This window comes from Eutrema salsugineum, unplaced genomic scaffold (assembly GCF_000478725.1).
Source record: "Eutrema salsugineum unplaced genomic scaffold, Eutsalg1_0 scaffold_13, whole genome shotgun sequence".
Classification (NCBI taxonomy): Eukaryota; Viridiplantae; Streptophyta; class Magnoliopsida; order Brassicales; family Brassicaceae; genus Eutrema; species Eutrema salsugineum.
The window spans coordinates 4541796-4564386 of NW_006256885.1; the positions used below are offsets into that span (position 1 = coordinate 4541796).

At 37.9% G+C, this 22591-nt stretch overlaps 8 protein-coding genes across 13 annotated transcripts; 4 read left to right on the plus strand and 4 right to left on the minus strand.

Annotated features, from left to right (window-relative positions):
• Positions 1–910: 910 nt before the first annotated feature.
• LOC18023636 (probable signal peptidase complex subunit 1) lies at positions 911–1369 on the minus strand. The gene has a single exon (XM_024159590.1). It carries the CDS (start codon positions 1367–1369, stop codon positions 1088–1090), a length of 282 nt encoding a protein of 93 aa, XP_024015358.1. The 3' UTR covers positions 911–1087.
• A 241-nt stretch (positions 1370–1610) lies between these two features.
• On the plus strand, positions 1611–2553 carry LOC18023635. The gene is made up of 2 exons (XM_024159591.1): positions 1611–2202; positions 2308–2553. Exons 1-2 carry the CDS (start codon positions 2041–2043, stop codon positions 2374–2376), a joined length of 231 nt encoding a protein of 76 aa, XP_024015359.1. The 5' UTR covers positions 1611–2040; the 3' UTR covers positions 2377–2553.
• Positions 2554–2740: 187 nt separating this feature from the next.
• On the minus strand, positions 2741–5376 carry LOC18023637 ((S)-2-hydroxy-acid oxidase GLO1). 2 transcript variants are annotated; one of them, XM_006407014.2, is made up of 12 exons: positions 5226–5376; positions 4953–5103; positions 4737–4861; positions 4535–4581; positions 4323–4400; positions 4115–4239; positions 3945–4011; positions 3762–3824; positions 3602–3671; positions 3415–3515; positions 3218–3322; positions 2741–3137 (listed from the first exon to the last, which is right to left on the minus strand). In XM_006407014.2, the coding sequence occupies exons 2-12, from the start codon at positions 5087–5089 to the stop codon at positions 2952–2954; spliced, it is 1104 nt and encodes a 367-aa protein (XP_006407077.1). In that variant the 5' UTR covers positions 5090–5103; positions 5226–5376; the 3' UTR covers positions 2741–2951. The 2 variants fall into 2 exon arrangements, with proteins under 2 accessions (XP_006407077.1, XP_024014884.1); XM_024159116.1 differs by lacking the exon at positions 5226–5376 and having other exon boundaries at positions 4949–5064.
• A 735-nt stretch (positions 5377–6111) lies between these two features.
• LOC18023638 ((S)-2-hydroxy-acid oxidase GLO2) lies at positions 6112–8787 on the minus strand. 2 transcript variants are annotated; one of them, XM_006407015.2, is made up of 12 exons: positions 8626–8787; positions 8339–8489; positions 8117–8241; positions 7944–7990; positions 7736–7813; positions 7527–7651; positions 7305–7371; positions 7125–7187; positions 6976–7045; positions 6787–6887; positions 6607–6711; positions 6112–6526 (listed from the first exon to the last, which is right to left on the minus strand). In XM_006407015.2, exons 2-12 carry the CDS (start codon positions 8473–8475, stop codon positions 6341–6343), a joined length of 1104 nt encoding a protein of 367 aa, XP_006407078.1. In that variant the 5' UTR covers positions 8476–8489; positions 8626–8787; the 3' UTR covers positions 6112–6340. The 2 variants fall into 2 exon arrangements, with proteins under 2 accessions (XP_006407078.1, XP_024014883.1); XM_024159115.1 differs by lacking the exon at positions 8626–8787 and having other exon boundaries at positions 8335–8450.
• A 452-nt stretch (positions 8788–9239) lies between these two features.
• LOC18023639 (probable sugar phosphate/phosphate translocator At3g14410) lies at positions 9240–11669 on the plus strand. Of its 4 annotated transcripts, none has more exons than XM_006407017.2 (7): positions 9240–9469; positions 10042–10149; positions 10254–10288; positions 10407–10519; positions 10634–10895; positions 10987–11255; positions 11355–11668. In XM_006407017.2, the coding sequence occupies exons 1-7, from the start codon at positions 9368–9370 to the stop codon at positions 11477–11479; spliced, it is 1014 nt and encodes a 337-aa protein (XP_006407080.1). In that variant the 5' UTR covers positions 9240–9367; the 3' UTR covers positions 11480–11668. The 4 variants fall into 4 exon arrangements, with proteins under 4 accessions (XP_006407080.1, XP_024014938.1, XP_024014939.1 ...); XM_024159170.1 differs by having other exon boundaries at positions 9303–9469; positions 10254–10308; XM_024159171.1 differs by having other exon boundaries at positions 9375–9469; positions 10433–10519; positions 11355–11669.
• A 197-nt stretch (positions 11670–11866) lies between these two features.
• LOC18023640 (ubiquitin carboxyl-terminal hydrolase 25) lies at positions 11867–15174 on the plus strand. Its single transcript, XM_006407020.2, has 8 exons — positions 11867–12402; positions 12522–12984; positions 13070–13145; positions 13237–13329; positions 13521–13607; positions 13683–14533; positions 14625–14747; positions 14858–15174. The coding sequence occupies exons 1-8, from the start codon at positions 12222–12224 to the stop codon at positions 14964–14966; spliced, it is 1983 nt and encodes a 660-aa protein (XP_006407083.1). The 5' UTR covers positions 11867–12221; the 3' UTR covers positions 14967–15174.
• Positions 15175–15341: 167 nt separating this feature from the next.
• Positions 15342–15952, minus strand: LOC18024079. Its single transcript, XM_006407023.2, has one exon. The coding sequence runs from the start codon at positions 15819–15821 to the stop codon at positions 15594–15596; it is 228 nt and encodes a 75-aa protein (XP_006407086.1). The 5' UTR covers positions 15822–15952; the 3' UTR covers positions 15342–15593.
• A 3807-nt stretch (positions 15953–19759) lies between these two features.
• LOC18024080 (CASP-like protein 2A2) lies at positions 19760–20483 on the plus strand. Its single transcript, XM_006407024.2, has 2 exons — positions 19760–19967; positions 20060–20483. Exons 1-2 carry the CDS (start codon positions 19780–19782, stop codon positions 20412–20414), a joined length of 543 nt encoding a protein of 180 aa, XP_006407087.1. The 5' UTR covers positions 19760–19779; the 3' UTR covers positions 20415–20483.
• Positions 20484–22591: the final 2108 nt, after the last annotated feature.

A 22591-nucleotide genomic window follows, 5' to 3' on the forward strand; every position in this document is an offset into this window, starting at 1 on the left:
ATCTGTCTGGAGGCAGCACAATGGACCGCTTAAGATGATACGAAAACTTAGCACATGATTGAAAGCCACAAAATGGATAAAGGAGACCGATTTTCATTTATTTCCTATTTATTTTATTTGGTTTTCGGTATTTAACTTAAAAATCAATATGCTTTTTCAATCATCATCGTCATATTCCCGAAAGAGATAAAATGTCGAAATCAGCCACGCGCAAAAACCTCTGGACGTATTAGAGGTTTGGAAGGCCGAGAAGGACACAACCACGTGACCGTCAACGTAACCCACACAAACCCAGTCTCATAGGGCACTCACTGATTAAAAAGTAGTAGTATTAGAAGAAGAAGAACACACCCTCTTTCTTCAACATTCTCTCATCTCTTTAATGACATGAAAACGATGCTTCTTCTTATATGACCCACTTCGAAATTGATACCGAAATTGGAAAATCTGATAAGTTCAAGAGAACAAAGAATAAAGCAAAAGGCTGCTAAATCAACGCGCCACCATATTGGAACTGCACAAATAAAATTTTATGCTAATGAAACAATAAGACTGCCAAATCAAATCCGCCGCCATCCAAGTGAAGAATTATGTGAGATGATCAACTAATGCAACACAGGGAACATGATGCATCATCCTTTAACCTATCAAGTTGCAAACTTTAGAGAAGATAAAACCCAAAACCAAAGATAGGAAAACGTTTCAGCTATAATCAGATATGACTTAATTATTGACACAGACCTGCAACCGATGTTAGAAAGAGTTCCAACATTCCAGAGCAGTGCATAAGAGGAAAGCCATGGCTATAGTTAAAAACTTAAAAATCCCTTCTTGAACAGCTTATCGAGCAGGAACCACAATATTTTAAGGTCTTAGTACAATAATGGACATGGATAATAAACCAACTAAATCTGAGAAACTAATTCTTTCACAAAGGTTTGCAATTTAGAATATCTCATTACATTAAAAGGATCTATAAAGGTAAAGATTGAGAATTTCTGAAGAACTAACTGATCAAAGTTCAAAAAGACCATAGCTCATATCAGGCAATCACTCCACAAACAGAGAAGTTTCAAAGAAACCAAACCTAATAAAGCCTATTGTTTTTCTTCTTCGAAGTAACAGTCGTCATTTCGGGTTTCGGATACTTCTCTGCTAAGATTGGATCTAACCACTTGAGGGGATGACGATTGAAGAAAGGCCAGTTAGGGACAGTGATCATAGTCGTGAAAAGCACAACTCCGGAATATATCAGCATCATCGTCCGGAACGAAGACGTTGCATACCCAGCAATGAAAGCAACTCCGCCAAAGACTAAGAGCAGAATCTGCATCAGCTCCTCAGCTAGCTTTTGCCCTTGCCAATCCATCTCTATAATTTGAAAAAGTCACCACAAGTTTCCATAAAATCAGAACCCTTGATTGAATTTTTGCAAATCAGAAACCCATTATGAAAATGCTAATTCCTAGCCTAAAGGACACCTTAATTACGTCTACAATGAACACTAACTTCGAGCACATTTCCCATTTCTAAACTAATTAGCAAAGATCGAGTCTCAATTTAATTCGTACCTGCAAAAAGGATCAAACTTGATCGCCTAGGAAGAATCGCGTCCGGAAAAACTAGATCCCAAGCCGGCAAATGGAGTCAAGACGAAGCCGGCGAATATCGACTGTCCAGATTCGCCGTTGTCTTCAAACCAACGGCCTAGATTCTACCAAGTCGTAAAAACGTTCTATAAAAACATACCGTGCTAAACGCCTTGCTGTTTCTATGTTCCGTATCGAAAACTTGCAGTCTGTCATAACACACAATGAACACCGTGTCGTTTCTCGAATCCTCGGTTATTAGGCTCTGATGATATATCGGGCTCATAAACATAACGGCCCAGTTTCTCATAAGTTATAGAAAGGCTTTAGATACAAAGCAAAGCAAACATTTTCTTTTTCGTCGACGGATAACAAACTCGCCGGAAAGACTCGGGAGAGAGAGCGAACGACGGTGGTCCGTTATCAAAGTGGGCGGGAAGGTTTGTTGAAGATGATCGGCCGTCGTGCTGGAATGAATCGAGTTGTTATGAGGAGGGATGACTCCTTTCTGACTCGTTTTGTTGACTCAGTATTCTATTTCTTCCGATTGGCTGAGTTTGAGATCCTGTTTGTTCTGTTCATCTTAATAACCTACGTCATCTTCAAAGATCTGGTGATTTCTCCCCAAATTCGTAGAATTTTTTTCAGTATCATGACGATTTCGTAGTAATTTCTCTCATGTTGATTGCTCCTCTGAACGGTTTTGTTATTTTTGCAGACGGCGAGGCCGGAGTACAATCGGATTCTTGTGGATAAACCCGGTGGATCTGACGTCTGGCCGTTCTAAAAATGAAGAAAAAATAGGAATTTTGTTTTGAATGGTTAGTACTACTCTTGTTACTGTAAAACGGTGTGAGCTTGTACACGGCAATGAACAGCTTATCTTTCTTCTCTTGTACATGTCTTTGTTCAATTGGTCAGTGTAATTCTCCTTCCATAGTTATAATGCATCGTTTTCGTCAAATTCGTGATCTCGCTCGGAATGTTAATCTTTGGGAATCACAAGTAACTGATTAGTGGGGATAAGTAAATGGAATTTAGCATCTGTGTTTCAGTTGAGCTCAATCTACGCATTAGGAGGTGATGAGATAGTTTCATGGTTAAGTAGAGTATGCGTTTTTGTTTCATATCACAGAGACTTATCTATGTTGTTTAAGCAAGAATAATGGACTGAAGGAAGAATAACCCAAATAGCATTACAGAATCTCTAGGCATAGTTTGTGATTCGATATAGGGAGAAACAAGTCTTGAGATAAATAGCAGAGTAGAAGCCAGTTGACCAATCAGAAAATGAATATGTTTAGCCATTACATGCTCTGTATTGTTGCTGGTTGTTGACGTTCCCTGGTTGTTTTGGTCTCTCTATAACCTGGCCAAAGGGCGTGGAGTGTCCCATTCGGTGGTAATATGGTTACGGGTGATTTCCTTGAGAGACCGGCAGCCACTTAGTGCCATGGTCAGCTCGAACTCATCACGTAGCATTTGAAGCACCTTTCTCACTCCAGCCTCTCCTTCAGCAGCCAGTGAGAATACCACTGGTCTCCCAATCTGAGATTGAGAGGGCAATTATCAATAATGTGACAGTTGTCAATGGTTTCAATCAGTGTAAATGGAAATATGATGCTTACAAATATCCCTGAGGCTCCAAGTGCAAGTGCCTTGAAGACATCAGTGCCACGTCGAACACCACCATCCAAGAAGACAGGAATTCGTCCTTGTGTCGCCTTGACAACCTGTACACACGAGAACAGTACTGCTGAATTTGCTGACCAGAAACACTTTCATGAGAACACAAATTGACTTTCATAGTCCAGAATGATCCTACCTCTTCCAGGGCTGAGATAGTAGCTGGCACATAGTCAAGCTGGCGAGCTCCATGGTTTGACACAATGATTCCTGCTGCTCCAGCTTGAACCGCTAACCTTGCTGCAAGAGGATATTTATAGTTGACTTAGTTAGTTATTTATCAAAATTAAGTGAAGGAAACTTTTGTCTGTCAGATAGTAACTCACCATCCTCTCCCGTAATAACACCTTTGACAAGAATTGGCATTTTGGTGATTGTCTGGAGCCACTGGACGTCCTGGTTTTGTATAAATGAAAGTTAGAGCAGTCAGAATCAAGTTTCAGTTCTGGTTTGTTGTTTTTCTTTTAAGCTGTTGAACTCTCTTACCTTCCAGCTTAAGGTACGGTCAATTTGACCAGCAACATATGAAGCCAAGCCAGAGTCATTGGCCTGCACGTGGACACATAGGAACGTTTAGGAAACATAAACATAACAAGTCTGCTTCAAAACTTGTTTTGTGACAATCATGCTCAGACTATAATGCTAGATAAGTATCTGATAGATGCTTACCTCATCCATCTTTCCGAGGTCAAGACCTTCAAAATTCTTCAATGTCAGGTTTGGAGGCAAAGTGAATCTGTAGTAGAAGAAAGCACATCGTTACTCTATAATTTCTAGCTATCTGTTTGCATGTTCGAATCAAATCAAGCTCTTGTCACATTTCATTGACATGGCTTCACCTGTTCTTGATATCAGACTCTCTGCGGCCTAGCCTTGGGGTGTCTACAGTGAGAGCAATAGCTTTGAACCCAGCCCTTTCAGCTCTTCTCACGAGCTGCTCAACAACATTCCTGTTCTTGTATACCTACTCAGAACAATCATAACGTGTGAACCATCAAGTCTGACCAGGTTTATCAGGATGTACGACAAGCGACTGAGATAACTTACATAGAGCTGGAAAAATCGAATCCCTGGTCCTGTGGAAGCAACTTCTTCAACACTGGAAGTAGCCCATGAAGATAGTGTCTGAAAGCATCACGGAAATACTCAAACCAGAGACATGGGGTATGCGTGGATATTGGATTAAGAAGCTCTAAACACCTGAAAGTTTAAGTATCTTTGCTTAAGATGAAATCTTTCGTAATAAAATAATAACATACCATGATGGTTCCAGCTGCAGACGCAGCTCTAGCCGTAGCATATTCCCCTGCATTAGTTTCCAGTAGAGTCTTTAGAACAAGGCCTTAGTCTTTTGGTTTTAGCGGTGCTCAAAAAAGTTTTCACTATCTACTTAACCAAGTTTCTACAGAATGTTTCGCTTCTCGCCAGAGTGTTTTGCAGGAAAAGGCAGAAGTCATTTACCTTCCGGGTGAGCCATCTTTTGCATGGCAGTAGGAGCAACCATGATCGGCATCGAGATCTTGAACCCCAAGACGGTTGTTGTCATATCAATCTTGCTCACATCAATCAGAATCCGAGGCCGAAAGCTGTTAAACATCCCAAGTTATGTATACCAAATAACAACGTGTTCTCATGTCTTAAGAAAAAAAAAAGAAGAAAGAAAGAAGAAGAACTCACAGGATCCTTGCGAAAGCGTTTCTGTTCTCTTGAAGAGTCCATTGGTCTTCTGCGCCAGAGGCATAGTAGTCGTATACCATCTTAGGCAACTTCTGCTTTGCGATAGCTTCATACTCGGTAACGTTTGTGATCTCCATTTTCCGATGCTGGTCTGTCAAAAGAGCAAAAAGGCCTGAGTTAATAAGTTAGCTGTAGTGAAACTCAAGAGATAGTGCACGAACGCAAAACACAATCTGGTTTGTTGTTAGTCTTAACACACAGAATCTCACACACCTTTGATGGGGATGGAGCTCTCGGGAGAGATGAAGGGTGTGACTGGTAACGCTTATATTATCATATATCTCACAATGTTTTATTATTGGTTAAAAGTTAAATACACCTGTAATGTATTAATTGGCTTGTGAAATATATTTTCTAACAAGTGAAAATTGTTGGCAGAGGAAAAATAATATGGATGAGAAGCTGAAGGTGAAGAATGGATGAGAAGATACGGACAAGGATCAGATGGGGTTGTGTGTATCTAATTCACTAGCAACTTGTGTGTTCCCTAAATTTTCTTTCATATTATCGTGCTTAATCTCATGGGGAGAAAAAAAAAAAAATCGTAAACCAATTGGTTTTCATTCTTTTGAAAGGACATAAATAAATCCGAGTGGATGATGATATGGAAGAGAAACTAAAAAGCGTGCGAGGAAGAAGAGCCGGATTTTACAGGCCTAGTTATAAACCTTAAAGCCCAAATACTATTGGGCTTAACAATGGGAGAAAGAGTCCATAATTTGTTGATGCAGATAATCAAAGTATAGTCGTTTCTGTGAGTGTGCCCGTGTTAAATATTTAAGCTGTTGTTTTGATTGAGAAGATGGAAAATGCTCAGTGAAGAAGAGCACGAAAAGGGGGAAAAAGAAAAACAGAGACAGAGTCCATAACTTTTATACATTTATCGATTTCAATGGCGGACCGGAGCAGGGGCTTTCTGAGATGATTTTTGGGACATGTGCTCTTACATTCTTCTCTATATCGCCATTTCAACCGGTCAAATCTCTTATTCAGTAAGGTTTCACTTAAAATTTCACAGCTTCTCTGTATCTACGTTCTCGCATCGTTTTGTTCTGTGCACTTTCGATTTGTGAACCGATCTCTAGTTGTCTCTATTGTATAAGTAAGAAGATTGTACTGAAGGTAGAAGTAGCCAAATAGCATTACAGAGAGAATCTGTAGTCATGTTTTGTGATTTTCGATATAGCGAGAGAAACAAGTTTTGAGATAAAAAAGGAAAAAAAGCAGAGTTTAAGCCAAGTATGAAGTGAGCAATGATAAGAATAAAGTGTAGCCATTACATGCCCTGTCTTGTTGCTGTTCTCTGGTGGTTGTTTCTTTTCTTTCCTCTACAACCTGGGCAAATGGCGCGGCGTGTCCCATTCGGTGACAATGTGGTTGCGCGTAATTTCACTGAGAGACCGGCACCCACTTAGTGCCATGGTTAGCTCGAACTCATCGCGTAGCATTTGAAGCACCTTTCTCACTCCAGCTTCTCCTTCAGCAGCCAGTGAGAATACCACTGGTCTCCCAATCTGAGACCGAGAGGGCAATTATCAATAACGTGACAGTTATCAATGGTTTCAACCAGTGTAAATGGAGATATGATGCTTACAAATATCCCTGAGGCTCCAAGTGCAAGTGCCTTGAAGACATCAGTTCCACGTCGAACACCACCATCCAAGAAGACAGGAACTCTTCCCTGTGTCGCCTTGACAACCTGAACACACGAGAACAGTGCTGAATTTGCTGATTCAAGAACACAATTTGACCTTTATAGCCTTGAATGATCTACCTCTTCCAGAGCTGAGATTGTTGCTGGCACATAGTCGAGCTGGCGAGCTCCATGGTTTGACACAATGATCCCTGCTGCTCCAGCTTGAATCGCTATCCTTGCTGCAATGAGGACAATAATTGTTGATCTTGTCAAGTATTGGAAACTTTTAAGTGATGGAAACATTTCATTTTTCAGATAGTAACTGACCATCCTCCCCTGTAAGAACACCCTTGACAAGAATGGGCATGCTGGTGATTGTCTGGAGCCACTGGACGTCCTGTTTGTGTAGATGGAAGTTAGAGAAATCTGAATCAAACAATCAAGTTTTGCGATGCTAATTTATGGTACTCTTTTACCTTCCAGCTCAAGGTACGGTCAATTTGACCAGCAACATATGAAGCCAAACCAGAGTCATTGGCCTGCAGGTGGACACATAACAAGCTCAGGAACACTTAGGAAACGTAAACATAACAAGTCTGCTTTAAGACTTGTTTCATGAGTAGATCACTGCCATTATTCAGACGATATATGCTTACCTCATCCATCTTTCCGAGGTCAAGACCTTCAAAGTTCTTCAGTGTCAGGTTTGAAGGCAAAGTGAATCTGTGTAGAAGAACACAAATCGTTACTTCACAATTTTTTTTGCTATCTGTTTGCATGTTTCTATCCAATCAACTCTTGCTGTATACTTTCTTGCTATGTATTTGCATATTAAATTTCAATCAACTCTTGTCACATTTCAACTGACTTGGCTTTACCTGTTCTTGATATCAGACTCTCTCCGGCCTAGCCTTGGGGTGTCTACGGTGAGAGCAATGGCTTTGAATCCAGCCTTCTCGGCTCTTCTCACGAGCTGCTCAACCACCTTCCTATTCTTGTATACCTACTCACAACGATCATAACTTGTGAAACCATCAGATGTGACCAAGTTTATCAGGGTGTACGACAAACCACTGAAGGTACTTACATAGAGCTGGAAGAATCGGATCCCTGGTCCTGTGGAAGCAACTTCTTCAACACTGGAAGTAGCCCATGAAGAAAGCGTCTGAAAGTATCATGGAAGAAAACAAGTCAAACCGGTATGCATAAATGGTGGATTAACAAGCTCTAAACACCGAAAAGGTTAAGAGTCTTGCTTTGAATGAAACCATTTGTGACAGTATAATATAACATACCATGATGGTTCCAGCTGCAGAAGCAGCTCTAGCCGTAGCATACTCCCCTGCATTAGTTTCCATCAGAACAAGCCTTAGTCTCTGTCTCTATTGATACTAAAGCAAGTTTTCACTCTCTATAACATAACTCGGTTTTACTGAATGTCTTGCAGGAAAAGGCAGACGTCATTTACCTTCTGGATGAGCCATCTTTTGCATGGCAGTAGGAGCAACCATGATCGGCATCGAGATTTTGAATCCCAAGACGGTTGTTGTCATATCAATTTTGTTCACATCAATCAGAATCCGAGGACGAAAGCTGTTAAAACATGGCAAAGGTATGTATATCAAATCACATCTCTTGTAAAACCAATAAAATAGTGTATCTTATCTTAAGAATAAAAGGAAAAACTCACAGGATCCTTGCGAAAGCGTTTCTGTTCTCTTGAAGAGTCCATTGGTCCTCTGCACCAGAAGCATAGTAGTCGTATACCATCTTAGGCAACTTCTGCTTTGCGATTGCTTCATACTCGGTAACGTTTGTGATCTCCATTTTCGGATGTTAATCTGTCAAAAGAGCATAAAGTCGTGAGTTTTGCGGAATTCAGACATAGTCATATAGCTACGATTCTAATCTCCAGAATTCAGCACAAGTGTTTACGTTTGGTCTTAAACACAGAATTCAGACATAGCTAATACACACCTTAATGAGAATGGAGCTCTCTGGAGAGATGAAGGGTGTGACTGGTAAGCAAAGCTTATATTATATATATCTCAATCTTTGTTAGTTAAATGTTAAATATTTGTGTTTGATTAATTTGTAACTGTGTAAAACTTGTTGGCAAGTTGGGAAAATAATATGGATGAGAAGCTGGAGGTGAAGAATGGATGAGGAGATACGGACAAGGATCAGATGGGTTTTGTCTAATCCACAAGCAACTTGTGTGTTCCTTAGCTTTTCTTTCATATTATCGTTCACAATCTCGAGGAAAAATAATAAATTCATAAACCAATTTGATTTTTCTTTCTTTTTGAAAGGACATAAATCCAAGAAGTTGATGAAACTGAAACTTGAAAAAAAAAAAAATTTAAAAACGCGTGCGAAGAAGAACGAACATTCATGGGCCTTATAAACAGAAGAACGAACATTCATGGGCCTTATAAACAGAAGAACGAACATTCATGGGCTTTTTATGTCACAAAATGCCCATCATGCGCGACCCGTCGAGGAGGATAATCAAAGCGGGACCCACTTAAAGTCGATCTTCTCTCACCGTCTTTCCTATATAGAGCTGTTGTTTGCGAAGATGGAAAAGTGTATGCTTCAGTGAAGGAGAGGAAGAAAGGAAAAAGAAGGAAAGCAACTGGAAAAGTGGAAGAAAAAATTAAAACAGTGGTGACAAATTTTTTTCCGTGATCGGAGATCATCACAATCATCGGTGTCAATGGCGGATCGGAGCAGAGGCTTTATGAGAGATGAATTCGTGACCTATGCTTACATTCTTCTTTATATCGCCCTTTCTAGCGGTCAAATCTTTTTCAATAAGGTTTAACTAAAATCTCACAACCTGTCTTTCACTAGATCTGTGCTCTCGCATCGTATTGTTTTGTGCTCTATCGAATTTGAAAACCAATCGCTAGTTTTCGTAAGGATTGAGCTGCGTCTGTGGGGATTTCGGTGCAATGTATGATTTTTCTGACTCTGATTGATTTCCTGGAAGTTAACTAGCAGATTTTAGAATTCGTGGGTAGTGTACAAATCAATGCGAAATGTCTCCGGTTTAAGGTTTGATCGCGTTGCGTTTCCTCTCGTTTTAATCCGGTGCATCAGTTTTTCAGATTAGGTCCTTGTCCCTCGCTTGCTTATGAATTTCTAGCTGTCCTGTGATGAACTTCTTTAATCCCTAAGAATTGCTATAGTTTTGTACGGTAGATAGTAAATTGTAGTCACATAAGCTCGGTTTAAGTCTTGAGGGCTGGTACTGAGATCAGTTGATTAGGTTCAATGGCGGCCTTATGATTAGTTATGCGTTAGAGACCATCGAAATTGCTAAATTATTAGTCATGCGAAAGTTTGCTTCATGACTAACGTTCTTGTCTCTGACTTGCTCTTCTGCAGTGGGTTTTGTCATCTAAGGAAATAAACTTCCCTTATCCGCTTGGATTGACTTTACTTCATATGATCTTTTCCTCTGTCTTGTGCTTTATTCTTACCAAAGTTCTTAAGGTATCCAATCTTGCAACGATCTTATTTTATTTGTTCATAAGTAAGAATGCATATATTTCTCACTTTTGGTCCCTTTTTTTTTCTCTATTTATTTCTCCATGAAGATCGTGAAGGTTGAGGAAGGAATGACACTAGAAATGTAAGGAAGAGAGAGACTTAGTAAGGAATTTTGTTTTGGAGTAGTTGAAAATACCCATAACTTAAAATGTGGTACTGATCTTTGGTTTAGTAATAAAGAACTCACTTTATGTACTCAGATATGTTACATCAGTTATTCCAATAGGTGCGATGTTTGCAATGACCCTCTGGTTGGGAAACACTGCCTATCTGTACATATCAGTTGCATTTGCCCAGATGTTGAAGGCTATAAGTAAGAAGACCTTACTGCTCTTGCTCTCATTTCCTCATAAGTCATATGTCTACTTCTTATATCTTTAATGAGCTGGACTCTGGATAGTGATATAATCTTGTATCATACTTGCAGTGCCTGTTGCTGTGTTTATCCTTGGAGTAGCTGCTGGACTTGAAATCATGAGCTGCCGGATGCTTTTGATAATGTCTATCATAAGTTTCGGTGTTCTAGTGGCCTCTTATGGGGAATTAAACATCAACTGGATCGGAGTGGTTTACCAAATGGGTGGTGTCGTTGGAGAAGCCCTGCGTCTTATCTTCATGGAAATTCTTGTCAAGAGGAAAGGCATCAAATTAAACCCAATCTCACTTATGTACTATGTGAGCCCCTGCAGGTAAGTGAAATCGAAGAAGAACTTATCTTCAATTCTCTCATTATGTAAAGCCTAAGGTGTAAAATTAATCTTTATGTGCCTCCTTTCGCAGTGCTATTTGCTTGTTTGTACCGTGGATCTTTCTAGAGAAATCGAAGATGGACGGTAGTGGCACTTGGAACTTCCATTTCGTAGTGTTGACCCTTAATTCCCTCTGCACATTTGCTCTCAACTTGTCTGTTTTCCTGGTGATTTCTCACACGAGTGCTCTCACTATCCGAGTTGCTGGTGTTGTCAAGGATTGGGTGGTTGTTTTGGTCTCAGCTCTTCTTTTCGCCGACACAAAACTCACAATCATCAATCTTTGTGGTTACGCCATTGGTAAGTAAAAAACAAAAAAAAACTCCTCACATAACCAATTGTCTTTATAGTCAAAGAGTTTAACTTCTCTTATAATTGTGCTTTGTGTTTTACACGCAGCCATTGCCGGTGTAGCTGCTTACAACAACCATAAGTTGAAGAAAGAAGCATCCAGAGTTACCACTGAAACTCCAGGAGATGGTGAATCTATACCGTTGGTATCACAGGCTGATTCAGAGAGGTAATCTTTGATTGATTGTTTTGTGATATGTACCGTCCAATTTCTATTAACTTATACAAAATACTCTGTACCTGAACAAGAAAAAATATTTAAATCAATTTTTCTCCAATTGTCATGATTTTAATCACAACCTTTGGTATGTGTACTGTAGTTGATATATGATCGTTGAGCGAATATGTTTGATTTGTTTCCTTTCGAAGAAGTAAAATATTTTGAAATTTCCTTCGAAGTAGAACTGAAAAAAATATTACAGAAGTAAAAAATTGTCGCTAAATCGTGTTTGACTTCCTACTCGCTCCAAAAATGGGCCTCAAAGCCCAGTCCCAGGATTTCCTTTTTTTTGTCGTCTTTCCTTTTTTGTTTATCCACCTGGAGTTTATATTTAGAATTTTAAAAAGGAAAAACGGAGAGGAGAAGGAAAAAAATAAAAAAAGAGGGTAAAAACGAAGCCTCGCGTGGGGTTTGTTGCTGGGCGGGTCTCTTCCCTCGGCAGTTACCACCATCGAATCGATCTCGTCGTCTCTTCCAAACTCTCGAAATTAATAAAATCTTCCAGAAATTTCGAGTTAGAAAATTGATGCGAGGAGCCCGAAGCTCGTGAATTAGAGAGAAAGAGAAGCGGGGAAAAGCGCGTGGTTGTGGTGGTGGCGAGAGATGCGATCGCAGCTGTTGGCTTCGCCGTGGCGGCGAGTCAGCGATGAGCGGTTGCTTCGGTGTTTTTCTCCGGCGGAGAAGAACCGATTTTAATGGGATTTAAGCTGCAGATGAGCTGGATGCCGAGTCTACTGAGTCAGAAGCGGAGGAACGGTCCTCCTTTAGGGTTGCGGAATCTCGGCAACACCTGTTACCTCAATAGTGTCCTTCAGTGCCTCACTTACACTCCTCCCCTCGCTAATTTCTGCCTTAGTCACAATCACTCCTCCCACTGTAAGTTTTTATCTCTCCCTCTCGAAGATTAAGAGATAGTTCTAATGCTTTACAAGCTGTTTTTTTGCTTCGTATTTCATTTGTTTATGTGCTCTGTGTTGGAAAATCACATTTGGTAGGCGACTCTTATGGGGATGGGGAGCGGAAACGGGAATGTCCTTTTTGTTTAGTTGAGAGAAGAATAGCAAGGTCTCTTTGTGTGGAACAAGCAACCGATGCGCCAGTCAAGATTTCAAATTGCCTCAAAATTTTTGCCGAGCATTTTAAGTTTGGGCGTCAAGAAGACGCTCATGAGTTCTTGCGGTATGTGATTGACGCATGCCACAACACGTCTCTCCGCCTGAAGAAGTTGCGATCAAAGGGTGGTGAGCCCTTTAATGGCAATACTGTGGTGAAGGAGATTTTTGGTGGGGCTTTGCAGAGCCAGGTTAAGTGTTTGTCATGTGGTGCTGAGTCGAATAAGGCCGATGAGATTATGGATATCAGCCTTGAAATTTTGCACAGCAACTCGGTGAAGGAATCTTTGCAAAAGTTCTTTCAGCCTGAGATTTTAGATGGCAACAATAAGTATAGATGCGAAAGGTAAGTGGTTTGATTTGGACTCATGTAGTCTTCTTTGTCTTCCAGAGTGTCTTTTTTCCCTTTTTTAACTGTTTCATCTGTGTAGCTGTAAGAAACTGGTGACGGCGAGGAAGCAGATGTCAGTTCTCCAAGCGCCTAATATCCTTGTTATCCAATTGAAAGTAAGAATATCATGTTTCTGTTTACAAAGTTGAGTGTAACTTTAAGTAGAAAAATATTTTAAACGTTTGTCTTGATAAATTTGTTTAACAGAGGTTTGAGGGCATTTTTGGTGGGAAGATTGATAAGGCCATTACATTTGGTGAGATTTTGGTTCTCTCGGGCTTCATGAGTAAAGCCAGCAAGGTACAAGATTCTAACACTTTTTAAGTTTGTTGTCAGTTTCTGTTATTTCGGGTAGATGCTTCCGAGTTCTTTTTACATGAACTCAAAATGATTCCCGAAGCCTGCATCTACCTCTGAAATCATCATAGTGCTCTATCTTGTGAAATTGTACTTTCCAATTCTTACTTTTCTATATCGATTTACTCTTGCAGGACCCTCAACCAGAATACAAGCTTTTTGGGATAATTGTGCATGCAGGATTTTCTCCTGAATCTGGGCACTATTATGCCTACGTTAAGGTTCTTTTCTGTCCTTTTTTTTTCAGTTTTTAACTCTCATATTGCTTACTGACGTTTTTCAATTGCCATGTTTAGGATTCCTTGGGTAAATGGTATTGCTGCAATGATTCGTTCGTTTCACTCTCCACCTTGCAAGAGGTTTTGTCAGAGAAAGCTTATATTCTGTTTTTCAGCCGTTCCAGCCAGAGACCAGCATCTGCTAAAACTCTGGTAACATCCAATGGGACTACGTCTCATGAAGTCAATGGCTGCGAGACATCAAAGCCCCAGAGGTTTATTGGTCCCCTTAATAATGTCAACATGAAACCACGGGCCGAGCAGTCCTTCCAGAAGGATAACAACCTGGCTTCTTCAAAGCCCCATAAATTTATTCGTCCCCTCAAAGATGCTAATATGAAATCACGAGCAGAGCAGCCCCTGCACACGAATAACCTTGTTTCTTCCAATGTTGAAAAGGCTCCGTTGAAGCCACATGCGAAAATCACTGTCAACCTTGGTGCCAAAAGGGTCTCTTCTCCTACTGTCAGTGGCAGACTTTCTTTCCACCAAGATGAGAACATAGCTCCAAAGGCGGACAAAGAGAATATCGTATCCGTTTCGCCAACTAGGGTTTACACTTGCTCGGAGAAAAAGTTTGGTACTGAAAATGGTGGCAATGGAGTTAAAGAAAACGGCAGTGCACAAGGTAATAATGAAGTTACCTTGCATCCCCACGAGCGTAACGGCTCCAGCAATGGGGGTGATCATCACCACAAAGATAACTTACTTCCATGCGAGAGTAATGGTTCAAAAAATGGAACTGATCACCAGGAAATTGAGAAGGAAGGTGTTAGTACAACCCAATCCAAAGCCTTGGGTAAAATCCCCTGCATTTTGCTTGCCAAAGACGAATCATCTCGGGTTAAACTTGAAGCAATAAAAGAGAGGTAACTTCGGGTTGTGCCTTTGTTTAAATACTCCTATTGAATTTAATGACATAGGATAACTTACAATGATTATGTTTGCATATTTCCTCAGTCTAAAGAAAGACACTTCGTCATATTTACGGTCATGCGGATGGTATGATCAAGTAGAAATCTCCATGCGTGCCAAGAAGAGATTGCGCACAGAGCAATCAGGAGGAGATGGCAACAACTTAAAGTAAGTGAAACCCGAGTATTGTTTTCTGTTCTCTAACTTATCTCATATTTGCTCGTATAATAGCTAGAAATTGCACATATTGAATTTGCAAAATCGTCTTGTTTGTGCAGGAGGAGGTTGATAGCAGATGTAAAATCAAGTTTATCCCAGATCCCAGATGAATTGAAAGCAGAACTCGCAAACCGGCTCTTGAGAATTAGCAAGAAGAAATATTCGTGAAAGAGAGTTTTTCTATTTTCTTATTAATTATAACATTTTTGAAAGAGTAAAGTAATTATCGGAAAAGAAATAGAAAACCAAAAAAACAGGTCTCATTCTGTTCTGTATAATATGAGCTTCTCGGAACTTTTTTCTTTTTGGGGTCCCTATCGACGACGATGATTCTTTACACTCCTGGAAATTAATGTTAAGAGCGTTCTTGGCTTTACAGATTTTGTGTGATCTTTTCTATTAACATTTGACATTCAGGTGACTTTGTTACAACAAAATAAATAGTTTTTTTGGTTGGTAATACACTAGTACATAAAAAGATCGATCAAAGATGTAACAAGAATGTTTCAGATTCAACGAGTAGATGAAAAATTAAACAAACAATTTTAAAAAAAGTTGAAGGATGATTAGGCCAAGACAAGAATGTTTCAGTTTTACATTATAATGAGCAGGGAAAGATTCAACGAGTAGATGAAAAAATAAACAAACAACTCTGATGCTGAGAGATTACAAACAGATTTTCTTTTACAAAAGTTGATGGATGCTTAGGCCAAGAAACGTATGATTTCTTCGGTCTTCGTCTTATTGAAAATAGAGAAAAAAAAATGCAAATTTTGGGATCGCAAATTTAACGGTCTAAGAAGAAGAGACTCTGTTGATCTTGGCGTAGTGGCCAAGAGACCAGGAGGATGAGCCTGGACAAGAAGAAGAGAGTCTCTCTGCAGTGGCTCTGACTAACTCCTCAAAGTCAAAGTCTTCTTCGGAGATTGTGGTCAACATGTTCTTGAATGGTTCTCTCGTTGCCGATATCAACTTAGCCGGAGCCACCTCGGTGATGAACCTAGAGGTCTTAACTGTTTCCATCGGTGATTGAGATTGAGATCTTTTGGATCGATAAGAGAGTGTTGGGAGAAGAAATATTCTTCGTTGGGCATGGGAAGGGAAAAAAGGATAGAGAAATTAGAGACTGCAGAAGAAGATATTTGTGAAAGATTTTGGTGAGAGTTGAAGTGAATTTATAGAGTAGTGCATACATGTGAAATACTTGCATCTACAAAAGGACAAATACTATCTGTGGAAGAGTACTTACACTCCCTCTCGTTTTTTTTTTTTAACATCAATTACACTCCCTCTCGTTATTAGACAAAATCTTTACCCAATTTTTCGATATGATTACATATGATCTTTCATCAACCACCAATTTTCACAAAATGATAGTATTATTTTCTTATCGCCAAACCTAATTATCTGGTATTGTTACAAGGGAAGAGATGTGTACTAATTCACTCATTGTCAAATAATTTTGAATTTAAATTCATAAAACGTAACATCTAATCTTCAAATGTCAAGCGAGTATCAGTGTACCCATGTTGTACTTTGAACTTAAAAGATGAAGAAATCGTTGGATTACATCTAAATGGTTTCACGAGAAAGGTTTCACAATCTAAATCGAAAAGTTCAAACGCTACCCAAAAAACAAACGCAAATCAAGATTATGTTTACAAACACACTGGTACGGATGCAAAATCATCAAGTGATAGGTACGAAGTTGCTTTCAAATTGACGACGGTGTAGGGACTCTTCATTTATAATCAAAAGCCAAAATAAATTGGCGACAACCAACGCCGTTTTAGCTTCGAGTTTCTATTCTCAAATTAATTATACATCTATGAATTTTCATCTTTCACTTGTTGTTCTCTATATCCTAGAGATCGTTTAAAGCTCATATATATATATATTTCATCTAATATTTCCCAAGACTCCAGATTACAGTGTTTCTTTTCAGATCAAGATAGAGTGTGGTTTAATGATCAAAAAGAATTGTTGAATAGAAGATTCCCATCATTGTAATATATGGCTGTATGATACGATACGATACATACCCATTAAAATTACTATATTTATAAAACCCTAAAAACAAAAATTGATAGCAACTTAACAGTAAGTGGTAAGTATCATAATTGGCCAGCCAAACTTTTTAGCATTAATTTCCAGAAGATGACATATAAATTTACATTGATAGTACACATACATTAGTACATTCCCGGCTCTTAACTTAACTCAAAAGCCAGAATATGGAAGGCTAGGCGTTTAGTTTTTGTTTCTATTAAAGTTCATGGACATCTTACTCGAGACAAAACTGAAATAAATCGATCGATATATGCCATTTGTGTATATATAAGACGTAGAGTTATTAACATATTCAGTTCGAAAGTGTTTTTTTTATTATTATTATTCAAATTGAACATGAAATTTGATATGTTTGGATTGTTGACAACCAAAAAAAAAGTAACTCTGATATGTTTGGATCATATCGGTTTAAAGGTCTAGTACTACAGCAGAAAATATATGAAGCACTATATTCAAATCCATCTAGACAAGTAAACTCAAATTTTATGGCTATTTTGATGAATCAAATATCAAATATATATATATATATATATATATATATATAGAATAAGATCGAATTAAGACTATGAAAAACTCCAAAATTGATGTTACTAAACACGAAGTTATAAGTTTGTAAATTAAATGGCAAAAACCTACTACGTTTTTAATGGCCTGATGGGACAATTCACATAACATAGTTGTTAGACGTCGTACCATATTTGAAAACTGATATGGTATTATAGAAACCACAGAAACAAAATAATTTGAAGGACCACCTTTATTATATGGCGGAGAAAGGTAGCTGCTTTAATACGGTGTCGCATGGGACCATTTTGCTTCTTTAAGCTTCCTGCCACCGCCTCGATTGCACAGAAAAAGGTTTACTTTGGAATCTTCCTATATATCAACTGAACCCTCTAATCGAGTTAGAGTGTTTGCTGACGTGAGCTCCACTCTTGCCGACGTTAACTCTAGAACTTGCAAATCTTGTTGAAGTATATGTCTACTACATACATACATGATACATGTAAAGATTCTAAAATTATAATACTTTTCCCATTTCCCACTGTGAAGACCTGTCTCTAATATTCCACTTATCCACAAAAAGAAAAAAAAAATGAAAAATTCCTCTATTAGCTTCTGCGACCATCTACATATATTTCATTGTATTACTTAATTACATATTTCTGTGTGATAAAGTAGTGGAACGAATATAAAATTCGAATTAAATCGGAATTTGGAATTTTGAAAAATTTGGTCAGCCCCTCTTCTAGATTATATTCTGAAATCTCAACTCTTCGATTCTATTCTTGAATTAGGGTTTTGGTCAAATTCCCAACCATGCATATGGGAAATGGAATCGAGGATAAAATAATATATACAATTTATTGCATATGTGTGCCTATAAATATCAATACATCTGAACTAGGCTTTACCACAACACAAGAGTCAAAGAAAGAGGTAACACATTTAAAATACGTAGCTCTAGATCGAGAGACGACGATGGGGGTCTCTTGTTGTATCAGATGGTCTTGCATGAAGGAATAGAGAATGGGGTTGAGCCAAGGATGACTTGCCGGGTTAAACACAACCGGTTTATGACCATTAGTTTGGTCCCGAACACGAGTTGATTTGTGTCTGGCAAGTTGACCTTGGCTCTGTTTCGTTCTCTTTTCCTCCATGTTAGATTACAGATATATATATATATTTGGTCATGGATGGGATTAACCGATATCTTATGAAACTCTCACGTTACGTATATAAATATTCATCTCGTTAGTTTCCCACGCTTCAAATGTTCGTTTAATTATCGCTTCAAATGTTCGTTTAAGAGGTTTCAAACAAAATGTTCGTTTAATTACAGTTAACTACTTGCATATTTAGGAAACTTAAATACCTCTATTGGTTAGGTAAAACAAACACAAGAACTTTATTTTGATTTATTTTTAAAACATTTCGCTAGAATTTAGAATCTAACATCACATCAAAGAAAATATATAGTGTCCCTTTTTTATTTTTCTTTCTTTCTTTCTTATTCCACTTCAATTAATCATCATTAAAATAAAGTAATCGTATAAGTAGTATATATTTCTACCCTGAAATTAGTTCGTCACTTGTTAGGATTTTAACTAAAAAAAACATGTGGTCTTAAGATTGAGGTTTAAGATTAACTACTTTGTTCTTACCCTCAAACCACCTAAACATAAACCACGAAGTGGAATTATAGATTTGATACTCGTATGATGCTTGAAGATGCGACGCGTGGAATGATCGATGCAGCGGTCTATACATTTTGATGCGATAACTAGCTAGTGCTACGAATACAATACTATTCACATTTCAACTATTTCAAATTCTATTCGATCTGTCTTGAGGTTGGTCAAAATTGCTTTGGTCGCCCCAACCAATGGATCGAATCTAATTAGTAATACTGTAAACTCAATTTAAGCATATATCTATTCGTTAACTAGTACGTATGATCTATTCGCGAACCAATATAGATGGAAATCTCTAGCTGCGTCACAGGGTCTTGCCAAGACGTAATGATTTCTAATATTAAATATTCATACAAAAAGTGTTTTAAAAGAGGCGTAGCAAAAACAAACATATCCCGTACGTAAGCCGAAAGTTAGAAATGAATTATTGAATGGAGACATAATTAAATATCATTGATTACTAAAGTCTAATCAAATATCAAACTTTCTTCATTTCTGGTACGTATTACCAAATTTGGATAAAATAGTTATTAAGATTGATATATAAGAGCAAACAAAACAAGACAGTTACCTAAAACGTAACTTCCTGACGTCATAATCACATGACTATATTGAATGCTTGAGCAACTATTTTGTCTACTATGACTTGATTACTTGAAACACTTACATTATAATAAGAGGCAAAGATCTATCCTTCCTTAAAACAGAAACAAACAATGAACAAGACCGATCAAAACGGCATTGACGGCTCAGCCTTAGAGCTTAACCGAACGGAGAGAGCGGTAGAGACGGTCCTCCGAGTAGCATCAATGGCTCTAAGTATTGCGGGGCTCGTGATTATGATCAAAAACTCTATATCCAACGACTTTGGCTCTCTTTCTTACTCAAATCTTGGAGCTTTCAAGTGCACCTTCTTTGCTCTCTTTTTCTTCTTGCTTCACTTTGAGAGGAATCAATCAATGAACATTGTTTGTTTTTATTGTTCCCTTCTTGTAGGTATTTGGTGAATGCTAATGGAGTCTGTGCTGCCTATTCTCTTTTTTCTGCTATCTGTGTAACAGCCATTCCGTGTCCAATAAGCAAGCTCCGAGTATGGGCATTGTTCTTGCTTGACCAAGTGGTCACATATGCGGTTTTAGCGGCTTTTACCGTATCTGCAGAGACAGTTTACTTAGCATATAAAGGAAACTTAGCCATCACTTGGAGCTCTGCTTGTGATTACTATGGAGTCTTCTGTCACAAGGCACTGGTTTCAGTTCTATTTACATTCCTTGTGTCTGTTCTCTACATGTCGCTTTCACTCATCTCTTCTTATAGACTCTTCAGCAGATTTGAAGCACCTAAGCAGTGAATACAAAGAACACATAAATAGGAAGTCAAAGGTACAAGAAACTGAAAGAGAAACATGTTCTGTTTGGTTAAAGTGAAAGAGAAGGTTGAATAAAAGTGTAACTGAAATGTAACTTTTTTATTCCCCTAATGTTAACTAGATATTCTATAATTTTTCATACAATCACACATCATGGTGATCAGAACCAAATCATATAAATTATTACGCAATGCAGATCGTCCTCGGCGCGAACTTCTTATTAGAGAAAAATGCAGAAAAATGGAGGACCATATGGTTAGGTGGTTTATTTTATAATACGTACAAATGTTAGAATTCCTACAAGGTGAATGTTAGAATCCGTACAAGGTGATAGAAAAATTAGCACCCTTAACCAAAAAAAGAGCTAATTTGTAATGTAGATAAACTCAAATTTATGTTGCCATCATATAGAAGTGTTAGGAATCAAATGTGAATAAAAGACAACAAACTGCAATCATATACAAACAGACCAAAACTCTAGTGATCCCTTAAACCATCACATAAGGCCCATTTACAGGTATGGGCCGACATTGAATTAGGCAGCCATAAACGTTGACCATTTGACTTCTAGAGTGCAATTGTATAGATTATTGTAGTACTACTCCTAACCTCAATAAATTATATTCTATTATTTGTAGACGTATTAGGTGTGCATGTTCCTTTGTGTGTTGGTTATGCCAAAATTAATTCGTAAGTAACATTATTTCTATTTGTTTTAGTCTCCAGTTAGGTTTACTTATTTATTTAAAATGTTTTTAACTTAAAAAGGGGCATAATTCAATGTATTTGAAAACCCATATGGTATGTTGTTTTATTCAATAAATTGGTCGTGGGCTCCAAGGTGATGATTAGGAGCTTCTGTTATGTCTGATCTCAGTGAACGTTAGTATATGTGATATGACCAATTTAAACTTGTTAAATTAAAGTGCCTTGTACTGTCCAGGGACTTTCATTAGACACAATAGTACTTACAATAAATTAACAAAATTAATCATCGAATCAAACAAAATTCAAGCTAGGATGCATTGCGCCTCCAAAGGGACTAACAATATGGTTTACACTCCAATGTGAATTTATTTGGGCGTCAACATGATTCCGATGCCTTTGTAGTATAGTCCTGGAAAAAAAAAGAGTTAATGGCATTTAGTGGTATTACTCAAAAAAAAAATCGTTGAGATATTTTGTAAATTAGGTAGTCCTTTAAATTCTTCACAGAGTAATAATATCACAGCATAAGTTTGAATGTGAGTTTTTAGAATGGTTTGGAATGTGAGTTTTTAGAATGGTTTGGAATGTGAGTTTTTAGAATGGTTATATATGTGTGTGTGTGTCTGTGTACACTAAATTATAGACATCTTATAATGATGAGATATTTTTTTCTTTCTGTTAGAAGTAGTTGTGGCAAAAAAATGCAACTATTCATCACATGAAAGGTTAAGCATTATTTCATTTTGAAATAATGGTTTCTCTTAATAATTAATACAGGTTGGATTCTTTGCCCCCCATCAATTATTTTCTCTAATTTTTTTTCCTTCCTTTTGCAGTGTCTTATTCGTAGCATTTGAAATCGAAACAAATAAAAATAAAAAAATTATAATATGAGTTACTCATTCGAGAATCGATATAATAAATACTAGTAAAGTAATTGATATGATATATGCATGCGTTACATAGACACCATCACCCCAATTGTGGATCGCAAAGGTAAAACTACTTCATTGTAATTCTGTGAGAATATAAGAAGGTATAATTATGTTCGTCGACAAGAGTACAGATGGATCTTTTTATGCCAAATTAAACCACGTGGTTAAGCAATAAAGTGCCATTACTCCTAATGCAAATCGCTTAATGATATATTGACAATTTGACATTATAGTGTTCATTTACCGGTTAACACATATACTTGGGGTAAGATCCTCGTGTTTTCCTTTTCCTGACATCTTGGGATTACAGTTTTTGTTTCACGATTTTCTTTTGCATCATGCAATTGTGTTCCGGTATGATCTGGCATATATTTCACTTATTTACAGTTCATTAATGATATTATAAAAGACTATATACAAAATTTCTCTTATATAAGCAAATTTTTTGAAGTTCACCTAAACCAAGGAAATGTATGGAATATTGGAATCCTTCAAGACATATCAAAAAAAAAAAAT

Bases quoted from the DNA above. Each gene is read 5' to 3' on its own strand.
- LOC18023640 (XM_006407020.2), top strand. From the start codon at position 12,222: ATGGGATTTAAGCTGCAGATGAGCTGGATGCCGAGTCTACTGAGTCAG. The intron at 12,985-13,069 runs GTAAGTGGTTTG...TCATCTGTGTAG, and splicing joins AATAAGTATAGATGCGAAAG to CTGTAAGAAACTGGTGACGG. The intron at 14,534-14,624 runs GTAACTTCGGGT...ATATTTCCTCAG, and splicing joins CTTGAAGCAATAAAAGAGAG to TCTAAAGAAAGACACTTCGT.
- LOC18023639 (XM_006407017.2), top strand. From the start codon at position 9,368: ATGGCGGATCGGAGCAGAGGCTTTATGAGAGATGAATTCGTGACCTAT. The intron at 10,150-10,253 runs GTATCCAATCTT...TTCTCCATGAAG, and splicing joins TTCTTACCAAAGTTCTTAAG to ATCGTGAAGGTTGAGGAAGG. The intron at 10,896-10,986 runs GTAAGTGAAATC...CTCCTTTCGCAG, and splicing joins TACTATGTGAGCCCCTGCAG to TGCTATTTGCTTGTTTGTAC.
- LOC18023635 (XM_024159591.1), top strand. From the start codon at position 2,041: ATGATCGGCCGTCGTGCTGGAATGAATCGAGTTGTTATGAGGAGGGAT. The intron at 2,203-2,307 runs GTGATTTCTCCC...TTATTTTTGCAG, and splicing joins ACGTCATCTTCAAAGATCTG to ACGGCGAGGCCGGAGTACAA.
- LOC18023637 (XM_006407014.2), bottom strand. From the start codon at position 5,089: ATGGAGATCACAAACGTTACCGAGTATGAAGCTATCGCAAAGCAGAAG. The intron at 3,516-3,601 runs GTGAGTTACTAT...ATCCTCTTGCAG, and splicing joins TGTTATTACGGGAGAGGATG to CAAGGTTAGCGGTTCAAGCT. The intron at 3,323-3,414 runs GTAGGATCATTC...TCGTGTGTACAG, and splicing joins CTATCTCAGCCCTGGAAGAG to GTTGTCAAGGCGACACAAGG.
- LOC18024080 (XM_006407024.2), top strand. From the start codon at position 19,780: ATGAACAAGACCGATCAAAACGGCATTGACGGCTCAGCCTTAGAGCTT. The intron at 19,968-20,059 runs GTGCACCTTCTT...CCCTTCTTGTAG, and splicing joins TCAAATCTTGGAGCTTTCAA to GTATTTGGTGAATGCTAATG.
- LOC18023636 (XM_024159590.1), bottom strand. From the start codon at position 1,369: ATGGATTGGCAAGGGCAAAAGCTAGCTGAGGAGCTGATGCAGATTCTG.
- LOC18023638 (XM_006407015.2), bottom strand. From the start codon at position 8,475: ATGGAGATCACAAACGTTACCGAGTATGAAGCAATCGCAAAGCAGAAG. The intron at 7,652-7,735 runs GTAAGTACCTTC...CGTTGTGAGTAG, and splicing joins TCCGATTCTTCCAGCTCTAT to GTATACAAGAATAGGAAGGT. The intron at 6,888-6,975 runs GTCAGTTACTAT...TCCTCATTGCAG, and splicing joins TGTTCTTACAGGGGAGGATG to CAAGGATAGCGATTCAAGCT.
- LOC18024079 (XM_006407023.2), bottom strand. From the start codon at position 15,821: ATGGAAACAGTTAAGACCTCTAGGTTCATCACCGAGGTGGCTCCGGCT.